This window comes from Dermacentor andersoni, chromosome 6, assembly GCF_023375885.2.
Source record: "Dermacentor andersoni chromosome 6, qqDerAnde1_hic_scaffold, whole genome shotgun sequence".
In the NCBI taxonomy this organism is placed as follows: domain Eukaryota; kingdom Metazoa; phylum Arthropoda; class Arachnida; order Ixodida; family Ixodidae; genus Dermacentor; species Dermacentor andersoni.
Window position 1 is genome coordinate 136,224,490 of NC_092819.1, and position 24,597 is coordinate 136,249,086.

At 45.9% G+C, this 24,597-nt stretch overlaps 1 protein-coding gene across 1 annotated transcript in view; it reads left to right on the forward strand.

Moving 5' to 3' along the window:
• LOC129382639 (uncharacterized) overlaps positions 1 to 23,717 on the forward strand; it is a 30,798-nt gene extending 7,081 nt beyond the window's left edge. The window contains exons 4-9 of the mRNA XM_055066763.2: positions 6,344 to 6,435; positions 9,982 to 10,086; positions 11,609 to 11,626; positions 17,810 to 17,857; positions 20,345 to 20,398; positions 23,485 to 23,717. Coding sequence (XP_054922738.1) covers positions 6,344 to 6,435; positions 9,982 to 10,086; positions 11,609 to 11,626; positions 17,810 to 17,857; positions 20,345 to 20,398; positions 23,485 to 23,598 — 431 coding nt within the window. The 3' untranslated portion in view covers positions 23,599 to 23,717. The remainder of the gene's footprint in view (positions 1 to 6,343; positions 6,436 to 9,981; positions 10,087 to 11,608; positions 11,627 to 17,809; positions 17,858 to 20,344; positions 20,399 to 23,484) is intronic.
• Positions 23,718 to 24,597: the final 880 nt, after the last annotated feature.

The following is a 24,597-nucleotide window of genomic DNA, read 5'->3' on the forward strand; positions in this document are numbered from 1 at the left end:
CATACGGCTCGTCTACATCCTGATTCCGTAATGCCTCCATGACTGCTGAGGTTTCCACTGAATCAAACGCTTTCTCGTAATGAATGAAAGCTATATATAAGGGATGGTTATATTCCGCACATTTCTCTATCACCTGATTGATAGTGTGAATATGGTCTATAGTTGAGTACCCTTTGCGGAATTCTGCCTGGTCCTTTGGTTGACGAAAGTCTAAGGTGTTCCTGATTCTATTTACAATTACCTTAGTAAGTACTTTGTAGGCAACGGACAGTAAGCTGATCGGTCTATAATTTTTCAAGTCTTTGGCGTCCCCTTTCTTATGAATTAGGATTATGTTAGCGTTCGTCCAAGATTCCGGTACGCTCAAAGTCATGAGGCATTGCGTATACAGGGTGGCCAGTTTTTCTAGAACAATCTGCCCACCATGCTTCAACATGTCTGCTGTCACCTGATCCTCCCCAGCTGCGTTGCCCCTTTGCATAGCTCCCAAGGCTTTCTTTACTACTTCCTGCGTTACTTGTGGGATTTCAAATTCCGCTAGACTATTCTCTCTTCCATTATCGTCTTGAGTGCCACTGGTACTGTATAAATCTCTATAGAACTCCTCAGCCACTTGAGCGATCTCATCCACATTAGTAATGATATTGCCGGCTTTGTCTCTTAACGCATACATCTGATTCTTGCTTATTCCTAGTTTCTTCTTCACTGCTTTTAGGCTTCCTCTGTTCCTGAGAGCATGTTCAATTTTATCCATATTGTACTTCCTTATGTCAGCTGTCTTACTCATGTTGATTAACTTGGAAAGTTCTGCTAGTTCTATTCTAGCTGTAGGGTTAGAGGCTTTCATACATTGACGTTTCTTCATACGATCTTTCGTCTCCTGCGATAGCTTACTGGCATCCTGTGTAACGGAGCTACCACCGACATCTATTGCACATTCCTCAGTGTTGGCCAGAATATTGTCGGTCATATCTTTAACACTAAGGGCCTCTTCCTGAGGTAAGGCCGAATACCTGTTGTGTAGCTTGATCCGGAATTCCTCTATTTTCCCTTTTACCGCTGACTCATTGATCGGCTTCTTAGGTTCCAGTTTCTTCCGTTTCCTCCTCACGTCTCAAGAATTAGCCTAGACTTGAGGATCCTGGCGTATTCTCGGGCAAAGATGAAGAAGACGCCGAGCACTGGATCAGCCTGTACGAACACGTTAGCCGCAATAACCGGTGGGACCCCACTATCCTGCTCGCCAACGTAGTGTTTTAGCTCGGTGGCACACCTCGAGTTTGGTTTCGAACGCGCGAAGATGAGCTCACCAGTTGGGATTCGCTTAAGCAAAAGCTCCGAGACTTGTTCGGCAACCCATACGGTTACCAACTTGCCGCGCAGAAGGCGCTTTCCGGCCGTGTGCAGACGTCAACAGAGCCCTACGTCACGTACATTCAGGACGTCTTGGCTCTGTGCCGTAAAGTTGACGCACAAATGACTGAGTCAAATAAGGTTTCCCGCATTCTCAAAGGCATTGCCAATGACGCCTTTAACTTGCACGTTTTCAACGACGTGGCGACGGTGGATGCAGTTATAAAAGAGTGCCGCCGCCTGGAACTAGCTAAATGCCGACGTATCGACCAGCAGTTTGCCCGTCTGCCCAACACCCCAGCGACATCTTCCTGTGTCGACGCTCCTCGTCCAAATAACACTGCCGATGTTACCAGAACCGTCCGGCGTGAGATCGAGGCCGCCTATCCGGCTGCCTTCGACTCCAGCCCCTCCAATGCACCTGCAGTCACGGTTTCGCTGATCCAGGCAGTTGCCCGCCAGGAGTTCGCAAACATGGGTCTTCACACCATCTGCTCGGCCCATCGCCCTGATTCCCACCCGGCTTCTTCAAATCCGCCCCGTCCCGTATCTTCTTACCCACCACGTTTCCGCAACCCGTCTGAATGGCGCACTGCTGACGACAAGCCCATTTGTTTTCACTGCCATCGAATCGGGCACATTTCTCGGCATTGTCGCAGTCGCTGGAGTTCCCCGAACCGGTCTACTTATACTGCCTACTCTCGCCCCCAAGGTGGCCCTTCTCGTTCCTATGCTGCCCGCTCCGATAATGCCGCCACAGATTCTCCTACGCCGAACCGCCCTATTCTCATTCGCTTTCGCCCCAAAGACAACAATCTCGCTCCCCCCAACCCCGTCGCTCCTATTCGCCGACTCCCTTCGGACGCCGCTCCCAGCCAAAAAACTAGACGATGCAGCGCCTCGAGGTGACGCTGCATTGCTCCCTACGCCGCCAAATCCTCTACTGACGTCGCCCATTCATCTGAACCTTCTTGACGTGCAAGTCGACGGTGTTCCTGTGTCTGCTCTCATAGACACTGGGGCGCATTTGTCGGTAATGAGCGCTGACCTTCGTAACCGGCTGAGGAAAATAATCACGCCCGCCACGAAGCCTGTTGTCCGTTTCGCCGACGGCGGAACAGCGCCTGTAATTGGTATGTGTGCCGCCCGCGTCTGCTTCGCCGATCGCTCCACTACCGTGCTATTCACAGTCATCGCTCACTGTCCCCACGACATCATCCTCGGCTTCGACTTTCTCTCCGCACATTCTGCTCTCATCGATTCTTCCGCCAGTACTCTCCGCCTTGACCTGCATGTTCCGGATCCCACTGAACCACACCCCAGTCACCTCAGTTCCGTCGACTTCGTTCGCTTGCCACCTTCGGCACTGACTTACGTTGACTTCGTGTCATCCCCACCAGTCCCCGATTGTCACTACATCGCGGCTCCTATGCAAGACGTCCTCCTTAGACAAGGGATCACAGTACACCATACAGTTTTATCTATTATGCCGAATCGCGTCTGCCTACCAGTGGTGAATTTTGGCTTGACGACACAAGTGCTGCCACGCGGGATGCCTCTGGCCCAGCTTTGCTCAATCGAGGATCACTCAGTAGCATCTGCTGCAGTAGACGACAATTCAGCCAATCCTCCTCTACCATCGCAGCCGGCAACTTGTACCATCGCCGACTTACAGAAGATGATTGCACCCGACATGCCGTCCGAGCACGCTCGTGAACTGTACCGCGTTCTACTTTCCTACCACGAGATTTTTTACTTTAACGATCGTCCTTGGCCCAAACTACAGCTGTCAAACATCGCATTAATACCGGCGATGCCCCACCTATTCATCGCCGCCCGTATCGAGTGTCACCAGCTGAGCGTCAAGTTAGTCACGCAGAAGTTCGCAAAATGCTTGCCAAGAACATTATTGAACCGTCATGTAGTCCATGGGCGTCACCTGTTGTACTGGTAAAAGAAGAAGGATGGATCATGGCGCTTTTGCGTGGATTATCGGCACCTTAACAGGGTCACCAAAAAGGACATGTATCCCCTACCTCGGATTGATGACGCCCTTGACTGCCTCCACGGTGCTCACTATTTCTCCTCTATTGACCTTCCCTCGGGCTACTAGCAGATTGCCGTGGACGATCTCGACCGCGAGAAGACTGCCTTTGTAAGACCCGATGGTCTTTATCAATTCATAGTGATGCCGTTCGGTTTATGTAACGCTCCTGCCACTTTTGGACGCATGATGGACTCCCTTCTTCACGGTTTCAAATGGTCCACGTGCCTGTGCTACTTGGACGACGTTATAGTATTCTCCCCAACGTTCGCTACGCACCTTGAGCGCCTCTCAGCAGTCCTGGACGTTTTTCGTCGAGCCGGTCTCCAACTCAACTCATCGAAGTGCCAATTTGGCCGTCGCCAGATTACCGTCCTTGGACATCTCGTTGGCGCGAACGGAGTGCAACCTTACCCAGGCAAGATCCATGCTGTTACGCACTTCCCTGTTCCAAAGTGTGTCAAGGATGTGCGCAGCTTCATCAGCCTTTGCTCGTACTTCCGCCGTTTCGTGAAAATTTTCGCGGCCATAGCACGACCACTAACCGAGGTTTTGAAAAAAGACGCCCCTTTCAAGTTGGGCGATAACGAGGCCTCTGCATTCTCGCTTCTAATCGACCTTCTCACAACGCCTCCTGTTCTGGCCTATTTCGATCCTTCTGCGCCTACCGAAGTCCGTACTAATGCCAGCAGTCACGGAATTGGCGCAGTACTGGCACAACGCCAGCGTGGCCACGACCATGTTATCGCTTACGCCAGCAAGCTCCTCTCGCCCGCGGAGCGCAACTATTCCATCACTGAGCGTAAGTGTCTGGCCCTAGTTTGTGCGGTTGCGAAGTTCCGCCCATACTTATATGGCCGAGACTTTTCCGTTGTCACAGACCATCACGCGTTTTGCTGGTTATGCTCACTGAAAGATGCTACAGGAAAACTTGGTCGCTGGGCCTTACGCCTCCAAGAATATTCGTATTCTGTCACCTAGAAATCTGGCCGACTACACAAGGACGCTGACTGCCTGCTCGCTACCCGGTAGACGAGCCTGACGACGCCGACAGTAGTACCGCCAACGGCACTTTCTCTGTGTCTGCCTTCGCTAACATCGCGGATGAGCAGTACCAAGACCTTTCGCTGCGAGTACTCATCGAGCGTCTGCGCTCTACACCTACCGACGCATCCGTTCGCCGATATGTCCTCCAGGACGGCATTCTGTACCGAAGGAACTACCTCGCTGACGGTTCTGATATCCTTGTCTTGCCAAAACATCTACGACAGACTGGGCTCTTTGAGATGCATGACGCACCCACTGCAGGACATCTTGGGGTAACCCGCACGTACGACCGCGTCCGCCGCCGCTTCTATTGGCCTGGTCTCGCTCGCTCCGTCCGACGCTATGTTGCTGCCTTCATCCCTGCCAGCGTCGGAAAACACCTCAGGTGCTACCTGCCGGTCATCTCCAGTCGATCACCGTCCCTGTGGAACCGTTCTGTCGTGTTGGATTAGACCTCCTCGGTCCCTTTCCCACGTCATCCTCTGGGAACAAATGGATAGCCGTCGCAACTGATTGCGCCACCCGATACGCTATCACCAGTTGCGCCACTGACGTCGCGGACTTTCTCTTGCGTGACAGTATCTTACGCAATGGCGTCCCGCGACAGCTGCTTACTGACCGTCGTCGTAACTTCCTCTCGAAAGTTATCGCCGACATTGTGCGTTCCTGCTCCATTCAACACAAGCTGACTACCGCACACCATCCTCAAACCAATGGCCTGACAGAGCGGTTAAACCGCACTCTTACCGATATGCTGTCTAAGTACGTTTCCAAGGACCACCACGACTGGGACATTGCCCTTCCTTACGTCACATTTGCGTACAATTCTTCCCGGCACGACACTGCCGGATTTTCTCCATTTTATATATTGTACGGTCGCGAACCTACCTTGTCCCTAGACACGGCACTTCCTCCTTCTGCAATCTCAACAAGCGAGTATGTGCGCGACACCATCGCCCTCGCCGACCATGCACGCCAGCTTGCCCGTACTCGACTGACGGCCTCGCAAACCACTCAGCAGCGTCAGTACAACGCCCGCCACCACGACGTACAGTTTTCGCCTGGTGCGCTAGTGCTCCTGTGGTCGCCCTCTCGTCACGTCGGACTTTCAGAGAAACTCCTTTCGCGATACACAGGGCCTTACCGCGTGCTGCGCCAGGTGACGCCTGTGACGTACGAAATTCCTCCTGTCCGTTCAACCTCGTGCTCTACTCTGGCATCTAGTCATGTTGTGCATGTCAGTAGGCTCAAGGCCTACTACACTGCTTCCGAGTCCGGCGTTTAGTCATCCGGAACGGTGCTTTTGCCGCCGGGCGTAGTGTTACGGAACAGTATTTGCGATGACAAAGAGGCGAGCAGGGTGAAGAAGACGACGATGATTAGAGGCTAGCGCGGGCTGTTGCCTGTTGGCCAAGTGCGGCGTACTGCCTTGTGAATATGCTTGTATATAGCTTTTCGTCGGCGTCTTCCTACGTAACAATATATATAGCACACACCACAAACACTTCGGTCCAAGGAGAGAGGCAATGGAGTACATAGAGATATAGTGAACAAATCAAAGAAGCAAGCAGCAATTTATGCAAGTTTTGCTCACAGTGTGTTTGTAATCAAGTAATCCAAAAAAACACTGCGTCCTATCACATATTGCTATATATATATATATATATATATATATATATATATATATATATATACATATATATATATATATATATATATATATGTATACATATATATAAAGATGCGACCAGAGGCAATATTTTGTTTTTCTTCTTAAAGGAAGCTGGTCCATAAGCTGGCGAAATGAAGCAGTTGCGTCTATTAGAGTTAAGCGAAGCGTATGCCTAATACTGACGGTTTATACTTAAGCCATGTTTTTGTTTTTGCTTCTTGGCTAAGTGAATGGCCGGAGGAACTCGAATGGAATCACCATGGGCCTGGCGGGCGTGAGCCTCTTCTTCGACGTCGTGCTCCTGACTGGAGCGCTGAAGGTATGCGGGTGTCGTGAGAAAGAGTCTTTAAACACAAGGGCCTTAATGTTGTTGAACAAAGTTTGCTGCGTTTAAAAGCATACCATGAAGGGTAGCGTAGATTCAACCATTCAAACCAATATATATATATATATATATATATATATATATATATATATATATATATATATATATATATATATATATGTGTGTGTGTGTGTGTGTGTGTGTGTGTGTGTGTGTGTGTGTGTGTGTGTGTGTGTGTGTGTGTGTGTGTGTGGATAGCAGATATGTGGATAGCAGACAGCAACAGATGCCTAAGTCCTTCCTATACCAACGTATAAAAGCATTTATCCGCTTCCCCAACAGTCAACAACCAACTGTGTGCTACATTTGCGAAACCTGTAGTTATTCTTTTTCTAATTCACCCTTGAGAAGAAAGGCCATAGCCCATCACAAATAAAAGCCTCGAAATGAAACCGGCCGAACTCCGCACGTGTAACGCCGTAATGAGGTGACATACACTTAGCCCCAATGATGTGCCTAGCACCAGCTTTGAGAAGTACATCTTCAGAAATGAAATTATGTTCTGCTAAAAAATGCACTTGTTTCAAGTGTTAACAATACAATCAATTCGCTTAATATAAAGCGAATATTTCAAGTACTTATCAAAGAAAATTTATTAAAACCAATAACATAGTACGTTCTCAGGTGAAAATGTTGACCGCTGCCTCTAGTAGTGCAGCAATTCTTAAAGGAGCCCTGAACCGCCCCTCGGACTTGGCGCAATAACATAGTCTGCGGGTAGCATACGCTGTTGTGAACATCTCCGCCAAGTTCTGCTGTCGTACGCGGTCCGTGGAGCTCGCAAGCGGAGCGCGAAGTCACCTTTTTCTCAAACGCTCTCGTTTCAGAAACCCCATACTCCTCGCCCTTTTCTGGGTGCTCTATTTCGTCATAAAGCACACTCCAATCCGCGGCTGCTATTGGTCGCTGCGCTCGGCTACACCGCAGCCGCCGCGAGGTGCCGCCACGAGTCCAGTGGCTAAGCGCACTGCGGCTCTCTGAGGTCAACCGCGTTTGGCTTACGATTAGCGCGGCACAGGCACCAAATCGGAAATTTGAACTGCGCGCCACGGTGACGTCTCCGCCGTAGCCTTCGCAGTGCAAGGCATTGGAGGAGGAAGGGAAGCACAGCTGAGGCCGTGTTTGATTTCCGATAATTCCGCTTCTGCTGAACGCATTGAAGTACTTTTTTGCGGCAAAGTGCTTCTGGAATAGCCTATCTTCACTTCAAATGTCTTTCTCCACTTCGATAAAAAGTGGCTCAGGGCCCCTGTAAAGAATTACTTGATTTTCCAGAGGAGATTTTTCATGATGCTCGCTTGTTAAAAAAAATTACGACCATTCCACTCTGTGAAGATGGAAAGGCAGCGAAAGCTGACAACAGTCAAAGCTCTCAAACGAAAAGCAAAGGGCTTTCACTGCCATTCCATCTTCACAGAGTGGAACGGTCATCATTTTTTGCGTTGTGGGTCTGGCGTCGTCGCTTGTTCGGACGTGGCCGGGCTCGCAACTGTAGTTTTCGTTCAGCATCCCGGGAACTTTTTTTGTCGGTGGTCGTGTCGCGCCGGTGCCGTATACGTTCTCGTTGCTGTTCCCTCCAGCGATCCTCGTACGCATGTTGTTCTTCGGGTGTACGAATTATACCCATCGATAACGCAGCTGTTTTTAGCGCCGATACCTCTCCTGATTATACACTGCGATAACTTTGACGTCACGCTATTGTTCACGGCGAGCGTTCTAATCTGTGCCGCATTTTGACATCTGCGCCGCCGCAGTGCACCCGTATGGGTTTGTTAGAAATCGCCAAGTCCGTTTCTGTTGCCGCGTGCCGAAAAAGCTACCGAACGTTAGTAATATGCAGCTGTCGCTGTAAAAATTCCCTCATGTATGTCGTTTGGGTGAGAGATATTAGGTTAGTCACAGGGCAGTGGCACAGGCATTGGCCGCCAAACTCCCAACAGTAATCGGCGCCCTTTGCGTTCTCAAAAAAAAAAAGAGAGTAGAATGAATGGTAGGTGACCCTAATTTTTAACTTCGGTGTCTCTTAGTGGCACTCGCACCTCGGCGTTGGTGTTCTTCAGGTTAAGCGAGTGAACGCTTTTCCCCTGGCACGATATGCGGGCGAGGAGGAAGCGCAGCGCGGGCCACCTGGCGGGGCGTAGCCTCCTAGCAAGCGGCGCACGAAGCTTACACGAAGCGCGCCTTACGCGCCCTCTCCGGTGCTGACGTCAGAGCATGTAACGAGTGCGCGCGCGCAGCTGTTGCGAGCAAGCGAGCGAGGAGGTGAGCGCCGGGAGAGGAGAAGCGAGAGAGCAGGGATCGACGTCACATCCGCTCTGCTAGACAGATGTTCAGTCTATGCCAGGCAACTGTTTTCCATTAAGTAGCCGGTTAAATATCATTCCACGTACTTGTGTGTGACGTCATTAGTGACATCATTACTTCCGCTTTCTAGTTCCTGTTCTCCGGGAATTTCGCCAAAGTTGCGCTCACCTGGCGGGTCTCTAAATTCTACGATTCTGTGCTCTGGTGTGCAGTAATGAGTGATTTCTAATTAATTCTCATTATTCCAGACGCTTTAGTAACTCAAATTGTAATTAAACCTATGTTCTGATATCATATCTGTAATGAAAGCCATGAATGTTGTACTGTAAGATTTTTCAAAGGTGCTGTTCGTCCATGCGCTGCAATACTGAGAGCACTACGATTGCGTCGTAAGAGTCAGCATAGAGAAGTCCGTATCTTTTTCTAAAAAACGAAGCTTTACAAAAGCGAGTACCTTCATTTGGATTCCTTTTGATGTTGTAGAGCGCACCGTAAATTGGATGTTCGTTCTGGTTGTCTGCATCATTTGTGTGTAATTTTCCCTGGTTTCGAAGCGAGATATGCGTTTAGAATTGAAATGTTTCTTACGGTGTTCTCACACAAGCGTTAGCTAATTTTTTGTATTTGTAGAATTTAGACAGTCAAGCCACCAGCGAAATCTGTGATCGATCAGTGTGTGTCATATAACCAATCAAGGAGCAGTAGTTGACTCTTTGGATGAAGCTTGTTGGGCGAAACCATGTCATAGAGGAGTAACACCACGTTCAGACTAGGAACGCACGGCGCAGATATTTTGCAAGACATGCAAAAGCAGTCGCAACGAGCGCAGCAGTTTTGTTCAGCTTTCAGTCATATGGAGTGTAAAAAGCACAATATCTCTAATGGCAACAGACACGGGGTATTTGTCGGGTGTTTCGCTACTTCGTATGCAATTGCCCAGATAGGACCATTGCAATATGGCAATTGACATCCAGAGTTGATCCACTCGCTGTTGAATGTCGTCTTTCTTTCCCTAAAGTGACAGAACTTTCTTCTGTGCGATGCGTGACTCGGTTCTCCTCGTGTCTCTATCGCCCGGTTTACAGGAATGAGGCGCCGTCTCAGACTGAGCATTTGCACTTTGGAGTTCATGCCCTCGCTGTTTATTTGAATCTTTGTTTATTCCGCGCATTTCAGTACAACGTCCCGATGATCGAGATTGCCGGACTGTGGGGAGCAATCGACTGCGTCGCAGACGCGGTTATTGGCTTCCTGTCGGCCAACTACACGATGCCTGCATTGGTTAGTACTCGCACCTTACTTTGTCCACAGTATGAACAGGAATGAAAGGTATATACATAGGTGAATGAAAAATTCTCGCTGTATATTATCCCTTTGATCTGCCCTATGCATGTGTGCGATTTCCATCTCATTTGCATTCGTGAGATATCATTGCTTAGTTACCTTGCGTAATTCATACACCATACAGGGAAAAAAACACGGACAAAAGGAGGCATATTCATTCGGGCGATGTCATTCGTAGATGATTTATTCTACGTTACGCATCTCAGGTTCAGTTGTTGGATAGCATTGCTAAGTTTGAGTTGCTCCACTCTATGCATATATGGTATTACAATAGGATATTCATTCTCAGTATACCAAAGCTGAGTCAGTGCATCACGCCTGCTCTCTACTTTAGGCTTTTGTTACAACAGGTTGCCTGCCCTTGAACGTTTCTTTTTCTTCAAAGTGTAACTTGAATTGTCGCTCTAGGCCTTCCACATATAAACGACTTTTTTCTACTACTAATACGTCATAAAAGAGCACACACATAACTTTTGACTGAATTAGGTGCCATGTTCACTTCAGCATGTCCGCAAAGAAAGCTGGCCTTCTGCACCACGATCGCACAGCTGAAGCGCTCAAGTGCTTATGCGTGCTGTGTCAACGCACCTAAGGTCACACTCGAATACTTATAGTAAACATCAGTTCATCACTATAGGTGTAATAGTAGAGTTTCATATAGTTTGATAGCTGCTAACTGCTTATGCAGAACGTGATAAAGAAAATTTTTGGCCAGCGCTCTTTCCCTTCGAAAACGTGTCCATATAGTTAATCTTCTGCAGTAAAATGTGGTCGCTTTCATAACCTACAGTTCCTGTTAAGTTTCTAAAATGCCTTGCGGGAGTTCTCGATTTCCTAGAAAGAGTGAACTTCGGTAGTCTTGTAATATTACCTGCCGTATTTATCATTTTTCCTTGTTTATTTCTTTTTGGAACACACATCCACGTGCAGCATATAATGATAATAATTGGCGTACGAAATTTAGGGCTGTTATATTTAAGGTATTATTTTGTGTTTCTTTTTTGTTAACTTTCATCGTCCGCTCCTATTTGTGAAAACGTTTGGTTATGGCGATTGCCGACATTTCGTGCGAGAAAACGGCTGACTATTGCTAGGGGTATATGGCAGGCTACAACGAGAGCATTTACTTTTCAATGCTTTATTTAGAGCACAGCTTTGTATGCCATAGTTGAATAGACGGTAACTGTGTGTCAAACCAGTACACGTACCTCTACAACACGCTGTAGAACGTATTGTACAGGTACGTTGCATTTCGATCAAGTAGAGAAAAGCTTGATAGAGGACCCCGAAGCGCTTACGAATACTTCTGTCATAACGGACACACGCTTACCTCGTTAGAAGTACATCAATGTACACCCTTGTGCATTATGAAATTATTGTACATTTTTACACCTCTGTTGTATTGTTCAATGTGTGCGAGTTATAGCAGAAATACAGGTTTCTGTCTTTCTATTTGCAGTACAGCGAAAATGGGCAGGTAAGCTCTCAAGAAAATCACAATTTTACTCATGAAAAGTTAGAAACAGCAAAAACGACAAACAGCCCTGGCATCGTCTGCATATGAGATGCAGTCGGTAAAGCTTACAAGTTTAGGTAGGCCGGTAATAAACAAGAGAAAGCATAGCAGGTCTGAGGAACACCTCGATTGAAGCTCTTACAATATGGGAGGTTGCCGTCAATCTGGACATCGTGAAAACAATCGGTTACGAAGCTAGCGATAAACTGAGCTAGTGAAAGATTCAGATGTAGCAAAGAAATTGAGTTATTGATAGTATCAGTGTTTGTGACAAATGAACGAATAAGACTTTCAACCAGCAAGGCTTTATCGTTTGCCTCTTGTACATTTTGTCCGCTAAAGTTAGAAGCTCAAACACATCATTCGCCAGAATGCTCTACACAACGCCGCGCTAGCGTTTCCCTCTGTACCTCTATGCTCCGAAAGGAATAACGGAAGACTTCCACAGGTCCAAGACAGGGAAGCCCACCACCGTCAGGCGCACTCAGCCAAGACGCATCGTCTGTCAAGTAGGCATCACAGAGGCAAGAGAAACTCTCAGAGAGAACGCGCGCACAAAAGCCAAGCAAGGGACAAGTCTCAGAGGACAGCGAAGCCGACGAACAAGCGCGCATATACGTCGGTTACTGTTTCTACATAGGGAACAGCGCTTGGCGATGGCACCCAACGGGTCTTGACAGGGGAACAAGATTCCGGAGCGGCATAACGCCAGTAACACACGCGCCACAGTATGTGTGAGTGCAGCTAGCCGACGAGTGAACAAAACAAACGAGTGAAAGGACCCACGAATTCTTTATTAGCGAAGATATGTATGACTGTATTCGTTGGAGTATAGGCAAAAATTTCCTTGAAGTCGCTTGACTGCTTCGTTTGCAAAGGAACAGATCGGCATGACGTGTTCGCGCGGTGTGGTTGCGATTTTGTGAAATTTTTTTGAAAGGATGCTATTAGATAAGGTGAATGTAGTAGGAAACGTTAGCAATGTCGTAAAACAAACGCGATAGCAGGGCTTGTTGTTAAAGATTCACTTTCGAAGTGGCAGCGAAAGAATGACTACGGTGAAAAGCAATATGGAACGGATGCTATACTCTAAGCTGACGAATTCAAAGTCAAGTTATCGTGATTGAACAATTTTAGGGCAGTCATTTGAAATCAAATCCTGAACAGTTCTAAATATTGTTCCAAGATTCTTATACGCAATATTTTGGCTAGTCTATTTATTATTTCGCGTATTTATTTATTTATTTATTTAAAGTAGTTATATATTTATTTTGTGAAATTATTGTGACTTGACTCTACTATTTAAAACCTGCATAGCTAAGGAGAAAGGCTCGCTATGCAGGTTTTAAATAGTGATATAGTGAAAGACCATAAATTTCTTGGACTTATTCTTGACCGTCAGCTAACATGGGCATCACACATCCGCGCTATAGAAAATCAGACCAATGCAGTAATAAACGTACTTCGGCAACTCGCTGGCACAAGGTGGTGGGGATCAGTCTTTTCACTACCACAAGTTCATAACGCACTCATAAAACAACTCGTAAACTCGGCGCCTATTCTCCATGGTTTATCACAAACTTTTGAGGAACGTCTTCAACGTTTACTGGCAAGAGGGCTGCGAGTGTGTCTTCGGGTTCCGCAGGCTACCTCGAGTTCTTTAGTAATTACTGAAGCTCGTCACCCACCATTTCCAGTCATACGAACGGTTGAAACATGCCGACATATTTATCGTATCTTAACCCAACACGAGAAGCATCCATTAAACTTCGCGCTTACCGAAAGCAACAAAAGCAAAATTCACGATGTTGTTCGAGAACATAAAGCATTATTACCCAGATTTGAATTATGCAAAGTGGATGTTTGTTACCCTCCCTGGATGTTAACATGTCCTAAAATGGAAATATCGGTTGACGGGATTATATCTAAGAGAGACATGTTCATAGTAGCCGCACAACAACTGGCACTCTTCCAAATTTACTCCTTATATCCCCGGTACATCCACGTTCATACAGATGGTTCATGTCATAAAAATTCCTCGACTTCAGGATTCGTCATTCCACATTTAGCGCTAGAGCAAACATTTAAATTATCCCGAGGGACAGCTTTCACCGTGGCAGAACTGTTTGCAATCCTGTGTGCTTTGCGTTTCATAACATCAGAAAAACATTCGCAAAAATGGGGTATCTTTAGCGATTCACAAGCCGCTCTCACATTACTACAGAGCAATTAGAAAAATGCTTTGAACACTTTGCTATTGTATGAGAGACTCAAAGAACTTACAAAAGCAAACGCAATGAACGACGTAATTGCATTTCAGTGGATACCTGGGCACTGCAATATTCTTGGTAATACTGCAGCGGACGCAGCTGCGAATCGAGCTCACAATAACGCAGAGACAACCAATCTTCCCCTATTGCGTAGTGAAGTCCGTCTGCTCCCGAGACAGATTTCTTGTCGCCTCAGCAAAACTACCTGGTTTGATCAGCAAACTAAAAACTCGGAGTTATACTTTATAGACCCATGTAAAACTTATCAATGCCGGAAAATCTTAGAGGCAACAGAAAATTTGAAACATTGGTACACCGCCTGCGTCTTGGTACTGCATTTACGAGACACTTCTTGTACAGGATAAAACGTGTCTCTAGTCCGCAGTGTTCTTGTGGCCATCCAGACGAAGATGTGCATCATCTTCTTCTTGAGTGCATGAAGTACGATACACAAAGAATGGTACTCCAGGCAAATTTGTTGATATGAGACAGAAGACCACTCACTGTAAAAAAGACACTTGGCCCATGGCCAACTGCGGGCCTTCAAAAAAGAGCACATCTTGCTCTGAAAAGCTTTTTAGAGGACACCACATTTTGGGAAAATATTAACTATCAGATGATCCGAATACGCTAAATGAGTAACATAAACGTTGTTCGTGATTCATAATTGGTTTATGTGGTGATCGCAACTTTTACGGAATATGTATAATTCTGTTCTGTACTTGCAGTGTATACATGTGTTGTGTGTTTCGGTTGTTCAAAATGTCTGACCTTATATATGCGTACGTGTACTGAACTAATGCACAGGGCTTTGCGACTCATGTACTGTTGGACCGTATACTTTTTATTCGTCCAGTGTTTTACTGAGTGTCATATTTCGTGTCGCTATTCTCCCTTATTGCGCAAATTTGTTTCCTTTGCCAAGTAACAAGGAGTAGCCGGTGCCACCATAAAGGCGCCAACCTCTCCTAATATTCATTTCAATAAAAAAAAAGAAGGCTCGAAAGTAAGACTAACATATACAAAGAAGGTATTGACCTTAAAAGTGAAATAACTTCTAGGTGCTTGTAGTGTTGCTTCGTCTCAGTATTGGACATTTAGCTACTACAGAACTTATATCCATGGTGGCCTGCTCAGCTAAGTGTTACGTCGTTCTGAATCATGCAATAACATTCGGCCAAAGGAATAAAAATGTCTGGGTGTATTTTGCTCAATATCGATATTGGTGCACCTTTTTCAGTTCGTGAGTTTAGATGTTCGAGTCTTGGATCCACTAAAAACATGTCATAGTACTTTAACAACCGAGATTATCGGTCTGTTCACTGCTATTATCTCACAGCAAGACTAGAAATGCTGAATTTGCATGACGCGACTGGAGATTTATTGGTTATCATCCTTTCCTCTAATCTTTATTACGTGTCTGAAGCCACGTTTTCATCTACAATGTATGCATTATGTGATGATAGTGTAAAAACGCCATCACTGACTTTTGCGTTTCCTTCTCTTAAGCCCACCAGTGCAGCGGTCGTTTCTATAATGTAATATTTACCAAAACCATAGCACTACTTCTTGGGCGTAGCACCAGCAAGTTCTACCGGTGTCTCCACTTTGACGTGCTTATATATACTTTCTTTGAACATGTGGGCGTGATTTGTGTTACAAAGTGCTCACCTACGTAATTGGGCAGCCTGGTTTCTCCAGACGCATGGATGAATCCAAATAGAATACCTAACGGAGATCCACATTGTCAATATGATTATACGAAACAATTGTTATATGAAACAGTTATCTCAAAAATCAGGACAGCCTGGGAGCATCAGACTGCCTAATACACTTCGTAGAATGCGTGGCTATAACCGGCCACCGTAGCCCTCCGGCCACGACATCTCCAGCAAACACGTGGTCGTCGGTTCGACCAACATGGGCTTGTGCTTTCGGTGAAGATACGTGAAAGCGGTGCAATTGTAAAGTGCTTCTCATTCTCACTGGTGTTTAAGTTAAGCCTCGAGGGTAGACCGGAAGCTCTAATACACAGTACGCGAAGCGGGCATGTTCTGGTGAAAATGAAATCTCCGTCGGCAGTAATCACACGCGGCGATCATTGCTTGTTTCCAGCCGAGTTATTTGAGCGCACTGTTTTAACTGAACATTCTTATATTAAAAAAAAAGACTTTTCAGGGAGGTAGCAACGGGCGCAGTATACTACTTTGATAATTCGTTGCTATCTCTTTACTCGCTCTAGTCTACGTTTAATAATTCAGTTATTAAGTGCTACATTTACTAAGCAGTCACTACGCCTCAAACACCGCTACGTACTTTTTACTAATACTTTACAAACGCATGAGATCCACGCATGCACTGATGTCCAGTTAGTAAAGCGTACTGCCTCCACTTACCAGTGTGTAGTTGTAGTCTTAATGCCATATTGACATGAACTGTAGTTTCTCTTCTTATATTGCAATATAGTTGTCAAAAGTGCCAGTTACACATAGTTAGGCTCACAACTGTGTTAATTTATTTAAAAAACATAAGTGCTCACCGTACAATCTGTGCTCCTACGTGCTAAGGCTATGTGTACTCGTACGTAGGGGCGTTCTCATAAACATGAATCTGACATCCCGATCAAGGTAAAGTGTAATGCATTATTTTCCTTTATTGCTTGTCCCTTGCTGTAGAGTGCCGTTTCCTGCACGCAACTTACTAGTCTTGTGTCGCAGAATCACTACGTGCTATTATTTCATGCTGTTATAAATATGACTAAACTGTGTGGCAGTAAGGTAACTGTATTCGTTTTTTTTTTTTTTTTCATTTATGTGGTTTGTTATGTTTTTCAAACAGAAGCGGCCTACTTTCTTTTTCGGTTATGAAAGTGCCGCAGAAAAACTCAACAGGCGCCACGCAGCATTATTTATACGGGAAATGCAACTATACCGGTGTCACTAGTATCTGCGTGTTTCTAAGCTGTTACGACCTGTTTTGATCGTACGCGCCAGATTCTGTGGGTGGCAAATGCTACAAACTGTGGCGTTACTACCTGCGGTTACTAGGATTTGAGAAGATTTTCTAATAAGCTGTTACTACCTTTCAGTTAGTAACCGGTACGGCCATTTTTTCAAAGATTTTTTTAAGAGTGTAGGACATGGTTGTGATGTCTTGCTAGTGCCGCAGTGGCCCACGAAAAACCGCAGTCCGAGGTTGTCCTGCCGAGAGTCAGCGATGTGAAGAGTCCAAATGGTGATGTCGTTAGCATAACTCGAGAGAAACACACAGTGCAGCTGACTCATCAGTTCCTTATACCGCCGGCGCTGCAACACTTGAGTGAGATTGGTGACACAACACAGTGCCCTGCCGTAACCCCCTATGTACCGATCGAGCTTCGGAGAACGCTAATGGCAACGGCAACTAGCGGTATGCTTTTGTAGTTGTTTTTTTTTTCAGGTGGCGCGGTTCGAAGTAAAAATATATCACAGTCGCAATTCTGCCAGTCTTCTGAGATAATTCAACCCGCCCGCGTGATGCAGCATTATAGGCACCGCAGTACTACAAATGAAATTATTTGTGTCGTTGCGTTGTGTGGAGTGCGGTCACAAGGTATAATGGCGCTTTTTGCGAGGTGATCACCATCGGCTTTTCATGTCTTTTTGTAAACGGGGACAATTATGCAAGCTAGATGCTGGCTAACCTATTAGTATTACTGCCAATTGCTTTTTTTTGTGCGTGTGTGTGTGTGTGTGTGTGTGTGTGTGTGTGTGTGTGTGTGTGTGTGTGTGTGTGTGTGTGTAGATTGTAGAAGTCGGTCATTTTTCGCATTACTGCCTTCAGATTTCACAAAGCGCTCACTCACGCAAGTTTTCGCTTATGAAATTTTACTTAGAGACAACTGAAAAGCGAGGAAACTCAGCGGCGTGAGCGTCAAACGGCAGTAAGTATGACAGAGTTTGCCTCACAGGAAACTGGAAGAGTTATATTATTGCATTCGTGCTATGTTTGCTTGAGCCATCTTATGAAACAGCTGGGCTTAAGAGGAAGATTTAGCTCGGGTGCACTTTTCTAAATACATGCAAAAGGAGAATTTGTTTTTCTCGGCAATCACCGCATCAGACTTCACGAGGTTTGTTGCATTCAAAAGAAAAAACTTAAAATATAGTGACTGTTGGTTTCGAATTTTCGATTTAGCTCGTCAATGTTTTTATTAAAAATGGCGAAAATTGCATATTTTTTCAGAAAACTAGACCATCAAGTTTACAACTGTGTAACTCAGCAATGAAAAATTGCATCTAATAGTACATCTAAAACAGACCAAATAGACATGCTACATATGAATAAAAAAGATTAGAAATATGTAAATACGGCTTTTACAGAACCCTTGTACACAACGTAACAAATTAACATAAGGTGTAAATTGACACGTCGGATTTGTCCGCTCTAAATGATCTAATTGAAACTGTTTACAGAACCGCATTATCTTTCTTGGTGCAGAGCCGTTAATTTGTAAACTTCGAGTTTCTATTTTTCCGATCTTGCGAAATTTGAAAATTTTCAAAGAAAAAAATTTTGGCCGTAAATTGAAATCCCACTTACAACAGTCACTAGAATTTAAATTGCTCTCTCCTGTGCAGCAAGTTAAATTATAATTTGTCCAGGGGTTATCCCAGTAAAGCGTTCCTGAGTATTACATGTATTTGAATAGGCCGCCTCCGAGCTAAAGCTTCCTGTTAACTATTTTATACAATTACGCCTACCGTTTAAAACTCTATCGTGAGGGCAAAAAAGCACACGGACAGAGCTTCATGCCACGAGGTACGGTGAATATAAGCAGCTAGATACGTCAGTATACTTTAGCTCCAGGGATTCTTATAAAACGGAGCTTTGTTCCCGTGCTTGCCAGTCGGTCCAATAATTTTAACCTGAAAAAATGAATAAATAATGTAACCGTGTATCTAACGGTGCTGTCAAATTTTCTGAACAACACAAGGCAAAATATAATATCATCTAACCCTGCCAACGCCAAGTTTAGTCTCGTTGTTCCAAAGCACAAACAAAAGTGTAAATGAAATTGCACCATTTACTGTTTTTCATGGAAAACACCCGTGTACTTAGATTTAGGTACGCATTAAGGAACCCCAAGTGGTCGATATTTCCGGAGTCCTCCACTACGACGTTCCTCATAATCAGAAAGTGATTTTGGCACGTAAAACCCCATAATTATAATTATTATTATTCATGGGCATTATCGTGGCATCCGATGCCTCACCCGATGATTGCGTTGGCGGTTACAGAAATCTTGATATCAGGATATTGCAATAAACTCCGATTGGAATAGTTTTATGTTATACGGCCCCTGAAGACCGGTGGTCGATAAGAATGAGCGGTTTATTACATACTGAGCGACATTCTATCGCGATATTTTGGAAGAGAGCGCAGTCAAGGCACCCGTCTCGCCACACTGCAACACAACGGCTAAACTGTGACGTCACTTATAGGACCACCGGCCCGCAGAACCCCATGACCAATAACGGGTAGCTAGTTCGGACACTTAACGCGTTCATGACATAGTCAAGCCGGCCTATCGGTCGCTGTATATCGCATCACGGCGTACCAAACTTCTTCAATCTGGATTGTGCAGGTGCCTCTGGAAAAAAAAAAAAAGGCAAAGCCTTTATTAAGATGGCATGTCCAGCCTCTTACACAACGTTACAAAGTTTTGCATTCTGTCCTTTGCACTTCACGTGTGAAGTGAAAATTTTTGCCGAATGGTATTTTCCAATATACAAACAAATGTTTGTAATCCACGTTGATCGAAACTCGTCAGCGTTGAACAGCACCTTACCGCCTCCCAATGAGATGGTCTACACTCGCCGAACCTGTTGTCGAATCATCTTTGTTTACTTTATTGTCCGCACGCAAAATTGTCTTCTTATTTGATACTAAGAGCTCACTTTTGGAGATGAAGAGTGCTTGCGTAGAAGATATTCAAGTGAATGTAACTTTTGCGTTCTTTAATCTGTGGTGTGCACGCTTGCAATTTCTTAACACTATCGCGCCAGCATCGATGGCACGGCGTGTCAGCGGCCTTGTGGGGCCGAGCAGCACTCGTGAAGCGAACAGCCCGCCATATGCATTAGAACTGGAAAATGTCTTGCTCGCCCGCGCTTACTATCGGCGTTCCCGCCAACCCTCGCCGTTACAAGGCCGCTGACACGCTTTGTGGTCGACGTTCGCGCGACATTCTCGAAACATTGCAACGCATTGCAAACACTGCGTGCAAACACCCAATAAAGCGCTTCTTTTTTCCCTTATTTTGAAACGTTATGGTTGCACAGAACGTTACTGCGGGAGTTGTCGGTTAAAAAAAGAAAGCATGCAGACGACGATGCGGTAAGCTCTTGTCTCTCACAATTCCTTACAGTTCGCAAGACAATTTTTCCATTTTTCCTGGGTTCTAGGGCGACTCGGAGCGAAGGTGAGCCATTCGTAAACATTGTTCACGCGGTCGCGTCGCATTTACCTTGCTGTTCGTTCCCGTGCCCAAAGATTTCAATGAAATTTTTGCATATCTATGCCAAACAGAGTAACTCGTACAACAAAGACATTGGAGGTGTACAATGAAGTTCCCACACCCTGCAATAGTCTGGTGTGTAAAAAAATAAGTGACAGGGCACTGACGCAGGCGTTGGATGTGCGATTTGTGCCAGTGTTGTTCTTCAATCACCGCGGGCGTGCGTCCATTTTGTCAGCGGCGCAAACGCGCTAGCGAAGCACCGCCTTTGCCCGACGTTTGTGCGCCTGTATGAGTTGGCGAGAGAGAAACTTGGAGGATGCGCCTACACACCGTTTTTTAGTGGGCGCCGCCATATTGTGAACGCAGTGGCGCCGCCTATGAGCAGCGCTATACTGGCTTGGGTGAAAGCGGTGTTTTGCATGGCAGGTATACGCTCGGCGGGAGGTTCTGGCGTTTGCTTTCGCGCTCGTGCGGTCTATTTAGCATGACGTGCATCTTCTACGCGCTAAACGGCTCTGTGAGACATGCTGAAGTGGTTTAAGGCGTCATGGGTGGAGTTTCTGCTGGCGTTGGGGTGGACGCAACACGCAGCGCGATGTGTGCGCGTATATTTCAGTACAGCCAGCCTCGGAGATCAATTGTGTATTACTGAATGTTCCATTCAGTATTGTGACCTTATTGCAGGATTATCCTCTATTTCTAAGCTGCGGTTTATGAGCCATGAAACATACGCGACGATCGTAACAGCGTGAGTACCGTTCTGCTACGATATGAGCTGTGATGTTACTCTTTGACAAGCGTTCAAACTGTTCGCTGCAGGTTACATTGCGTGACTACTTGGTGTGATGGATGAGGTTTCCGCTCCTGAATAAAATAGTTTTGGCTAGAAATAGCAGCATACATGCCAGTCTGAATTAAGCTTGTCCAGCAAAGGGACTGTTTACGAACTGCGCGAGCGTCCTAAGCCGTGGTAAGTGCTGGATTGCAAATCTTTGTATTATATACCACATGGTCGAAGCGTACGGCATCAGCGGTTATATATCCATAAACCTTGTGCGGCGTGGCTATGCGAGGTCGTATTGCGGCGTTAGCCCGTTTCCTCTTGCTTTTTCGAGAAAGAGGATGATAACCGATTTTTTTTTTTTCGATTGTGTTCGTTGCGTTCTATACGACGCACTCACACGCATTACGGAATTACTTTCCTCAAAAATAGCCATCGCATTCTTCTTATGCGAACCCTCTCATATATTATGGCTTTATACAGGCCAAGAAGGCAATGCCGAAACGCACAGCTTATATATGTATCGTGCTCGTTCACAAACCGCAGTGATCGCTGTGTTGAGCAGCGCTATCGGCCTCATGCAGGAAGGCTTGCGTAGAGATATAGTAATTTAAGTCTACTAGACTTGAAATGCGTGAGAACGATGCCGGTGCTTCACAAATATTTGATAGCGCCTGCCGCTTAGATGTTTCGTGGTTGCCTTAGATTGGCCGTGCACGAACATGCGCTCTTACGTTTTATGTTTTGCTCCCACGGAGAAGGGCACGCTGTGCTACGTTCGCCCTTAGTGCAGACCTGCACTACGCACTCGTGGATAAATAGCCCAGTATAAGTTCTCCCTCCATTCGTCTTTCGTGGAGTGGCGGTGAAAGCATCGCACCCTTTATTGGGAGTTGCGCATCTCGACCGCCGTTTATTTTTTTAATCTGCATTACTATATAATTTCCCCTTTTTACTTTTGCAGTACTTACTTTATACCTATGCTTTCCCGCCTGACCTGATAAAGATTGTACCTGCCAAGGGCAGCGAAGCGACCCGGCTCGAAGCGCGGGGTTAGAGGCTTGGGTGGACGCCGCTTTTGCGGCCGCAAAGCAATGAATAATGACGCGTTCACATTGTGAATTCGTTATTTTGTATGCTTCCCCATTACGGACTCTGTATCGGCCGCTGTGATCCGGTTTGAACGGAAGTTAAAGGGACACTAAAGGCTTATACTGAGTCGACTAAGACTGTTTAAATACCATTCCAGAAACCTCGCAACGCTCGTTTTGTCCGAAGAAAGGTCTTAGTTTACGAGAAAATTGCATCTGAAGCGTCCGAATACCTTTCTCGAAATTGAAATCTCCCGCCACCCAACCGCGGGAGTGGTGACGTCGCATACGCCATCACCACCCTTTGCTGCCGTCGGGGAGTGAAACGGCGTCCGACAGACGGCGGTACCGAGGCAAGACAAATAAAGGCTCAGCGGCAGCATGCGGCTGATTCGTCGCTGCAGCTGCTCTTTGGCCAAGTGGTGTAGACCGTTCGGGCATTTCGCGACATCCCATGGAAGTTGAATTCTCTGCTACTCGCAGTTAGTGCGAGTTTCGCGAACCAGCACAACCAGCGCCGCCCTACGCGATAACTACTGAAACGCGAAAGCGTGGGCGGCGGGCAGTCGAGAGAAAACGAAACCGTTCGACCGCCCACGTCGTTGTCAAGGGTAATTTGAAAGCGTTCTTTTGTCTAGACATGAAATAGGACTGGACAAGTAGCATTTTATTTCGTCTTATAATACAATACGAGGATCTTCTGTGCAATGAGGGGTTGACTATACTAGTGACAGAATTTAATTGAGGAGTGCTTTCGTCATCGGGCAAGTGCTTGAATGTCCCGGCGAAGTCTCTAATCATGTCGTGCATTTACCTCGATTTCTCGATTATTAAGGCTCTGTTCGCGATAATATTGACGCCTTAGAGATTCTCGACCACTAATCTATCCTTTTAGCTTGACTTAATATTTGCCTTTAGTGTCCCTTTAAGGGGCGGTTCTGGCACAGTGCGCATTGCGATCGGCTGGGGACGAACGGAGCAAAGCGTGTAATCCGTACGAAGCACGAAGCTAAAGAAGCGGCAAAAATATATGTTTCTTATAACGCGGCTGCAACTTTTACAATGGCCAACTTTGCATTAAAGTTAATATTTCGAAAATCGGTTAATTACAATCGACTGATTACGCAATTAAACTGGAATTTACACTGTGTTTGGTTGCTCTCTTTTTCTTACAGAGTCAAATATTGTGCTCCCTCTTCGAATACGTGCATTACCTGAACAAGAAAGACGCTGTGATCAGAGGCCTGCTGGTGACGAGCTACGCCGCAACGCCGCACCTCGGTTACTGACCTCGCCGTTCGCCGCAATGCTTGGCTCCCTTCGGCGTTTCCAAATTCGATGACCCAGCCATTTGCCTCGAAGGAACCGCGACATGCGCGGAGCATAAATTCTCTCCCTTGCGGCGTTATTTATTTTACTCCGAAATCGCCCCCGGCGCTCCCGCGAAATTTTAGTTCTGATGTACGGTAAATTTATCAACCTTGCTTTACCCGAGAAAATATTTTTTTTTTTTTACAGATTGGTCTCTTTTGAGGCATGTACGTAACACTTCCCGATCCTCGTAATGCATTCATAGCGGGTTTTTCAGTTCTTCTGCATAACTTGTTTACACGGGAAAGTGAAGCAAAAAAAAAAAAGAAAGATGATCGTCTGTCAGCGAAAAATCGCGATTATATTCCCTGTTGCGCGAGCCGTTACTGTGCTCGTCTCTAGAGTGGTGCGCTCTCGGTTCACGTAGCGTTGACGTGACAAAAATGTCAGTGCGAAGAAGTTTGAAATTTAATGACGGCAGCGATTTTATTTACTGCTAACATGAATAAAACAGTTGCTCGTTAGCAGCCCCATGGCTCAATTCTTTTTAGTTAGGAATAAATTTAGAAATAGCACACAGGGACCTTTATGTATTAAAGAAATGACATTCGTGTTTTTGTTTGTTTGTTTATTTTTCTGCTGAACGCCAGTTAGCAGATCAATCGCGGCTCGATCCTCACTCATAATTAAGAGTTCAGCGCAGTAACATGAGACAGACAGCAGCTTACAACAGACTTTTGGCGCGAGGGGCTGCGGTAGCCCGGATGTTTGCCTTCAACAATATCACGACATGAATTCTCTATTACATTATTTGTTGAGATACGTATGTTCTCGCTCTGTTATATTTGTAGATTTGCTGAATTTTTTCTCTCTTGCCCCTTTTTTCTTCTTTAATTCACACAACTGACAAGATGGACATGTTTTAAGGCTTGTATTACGTCTCTACGCCACTTTGTACCACCTAGACGCTCACACAA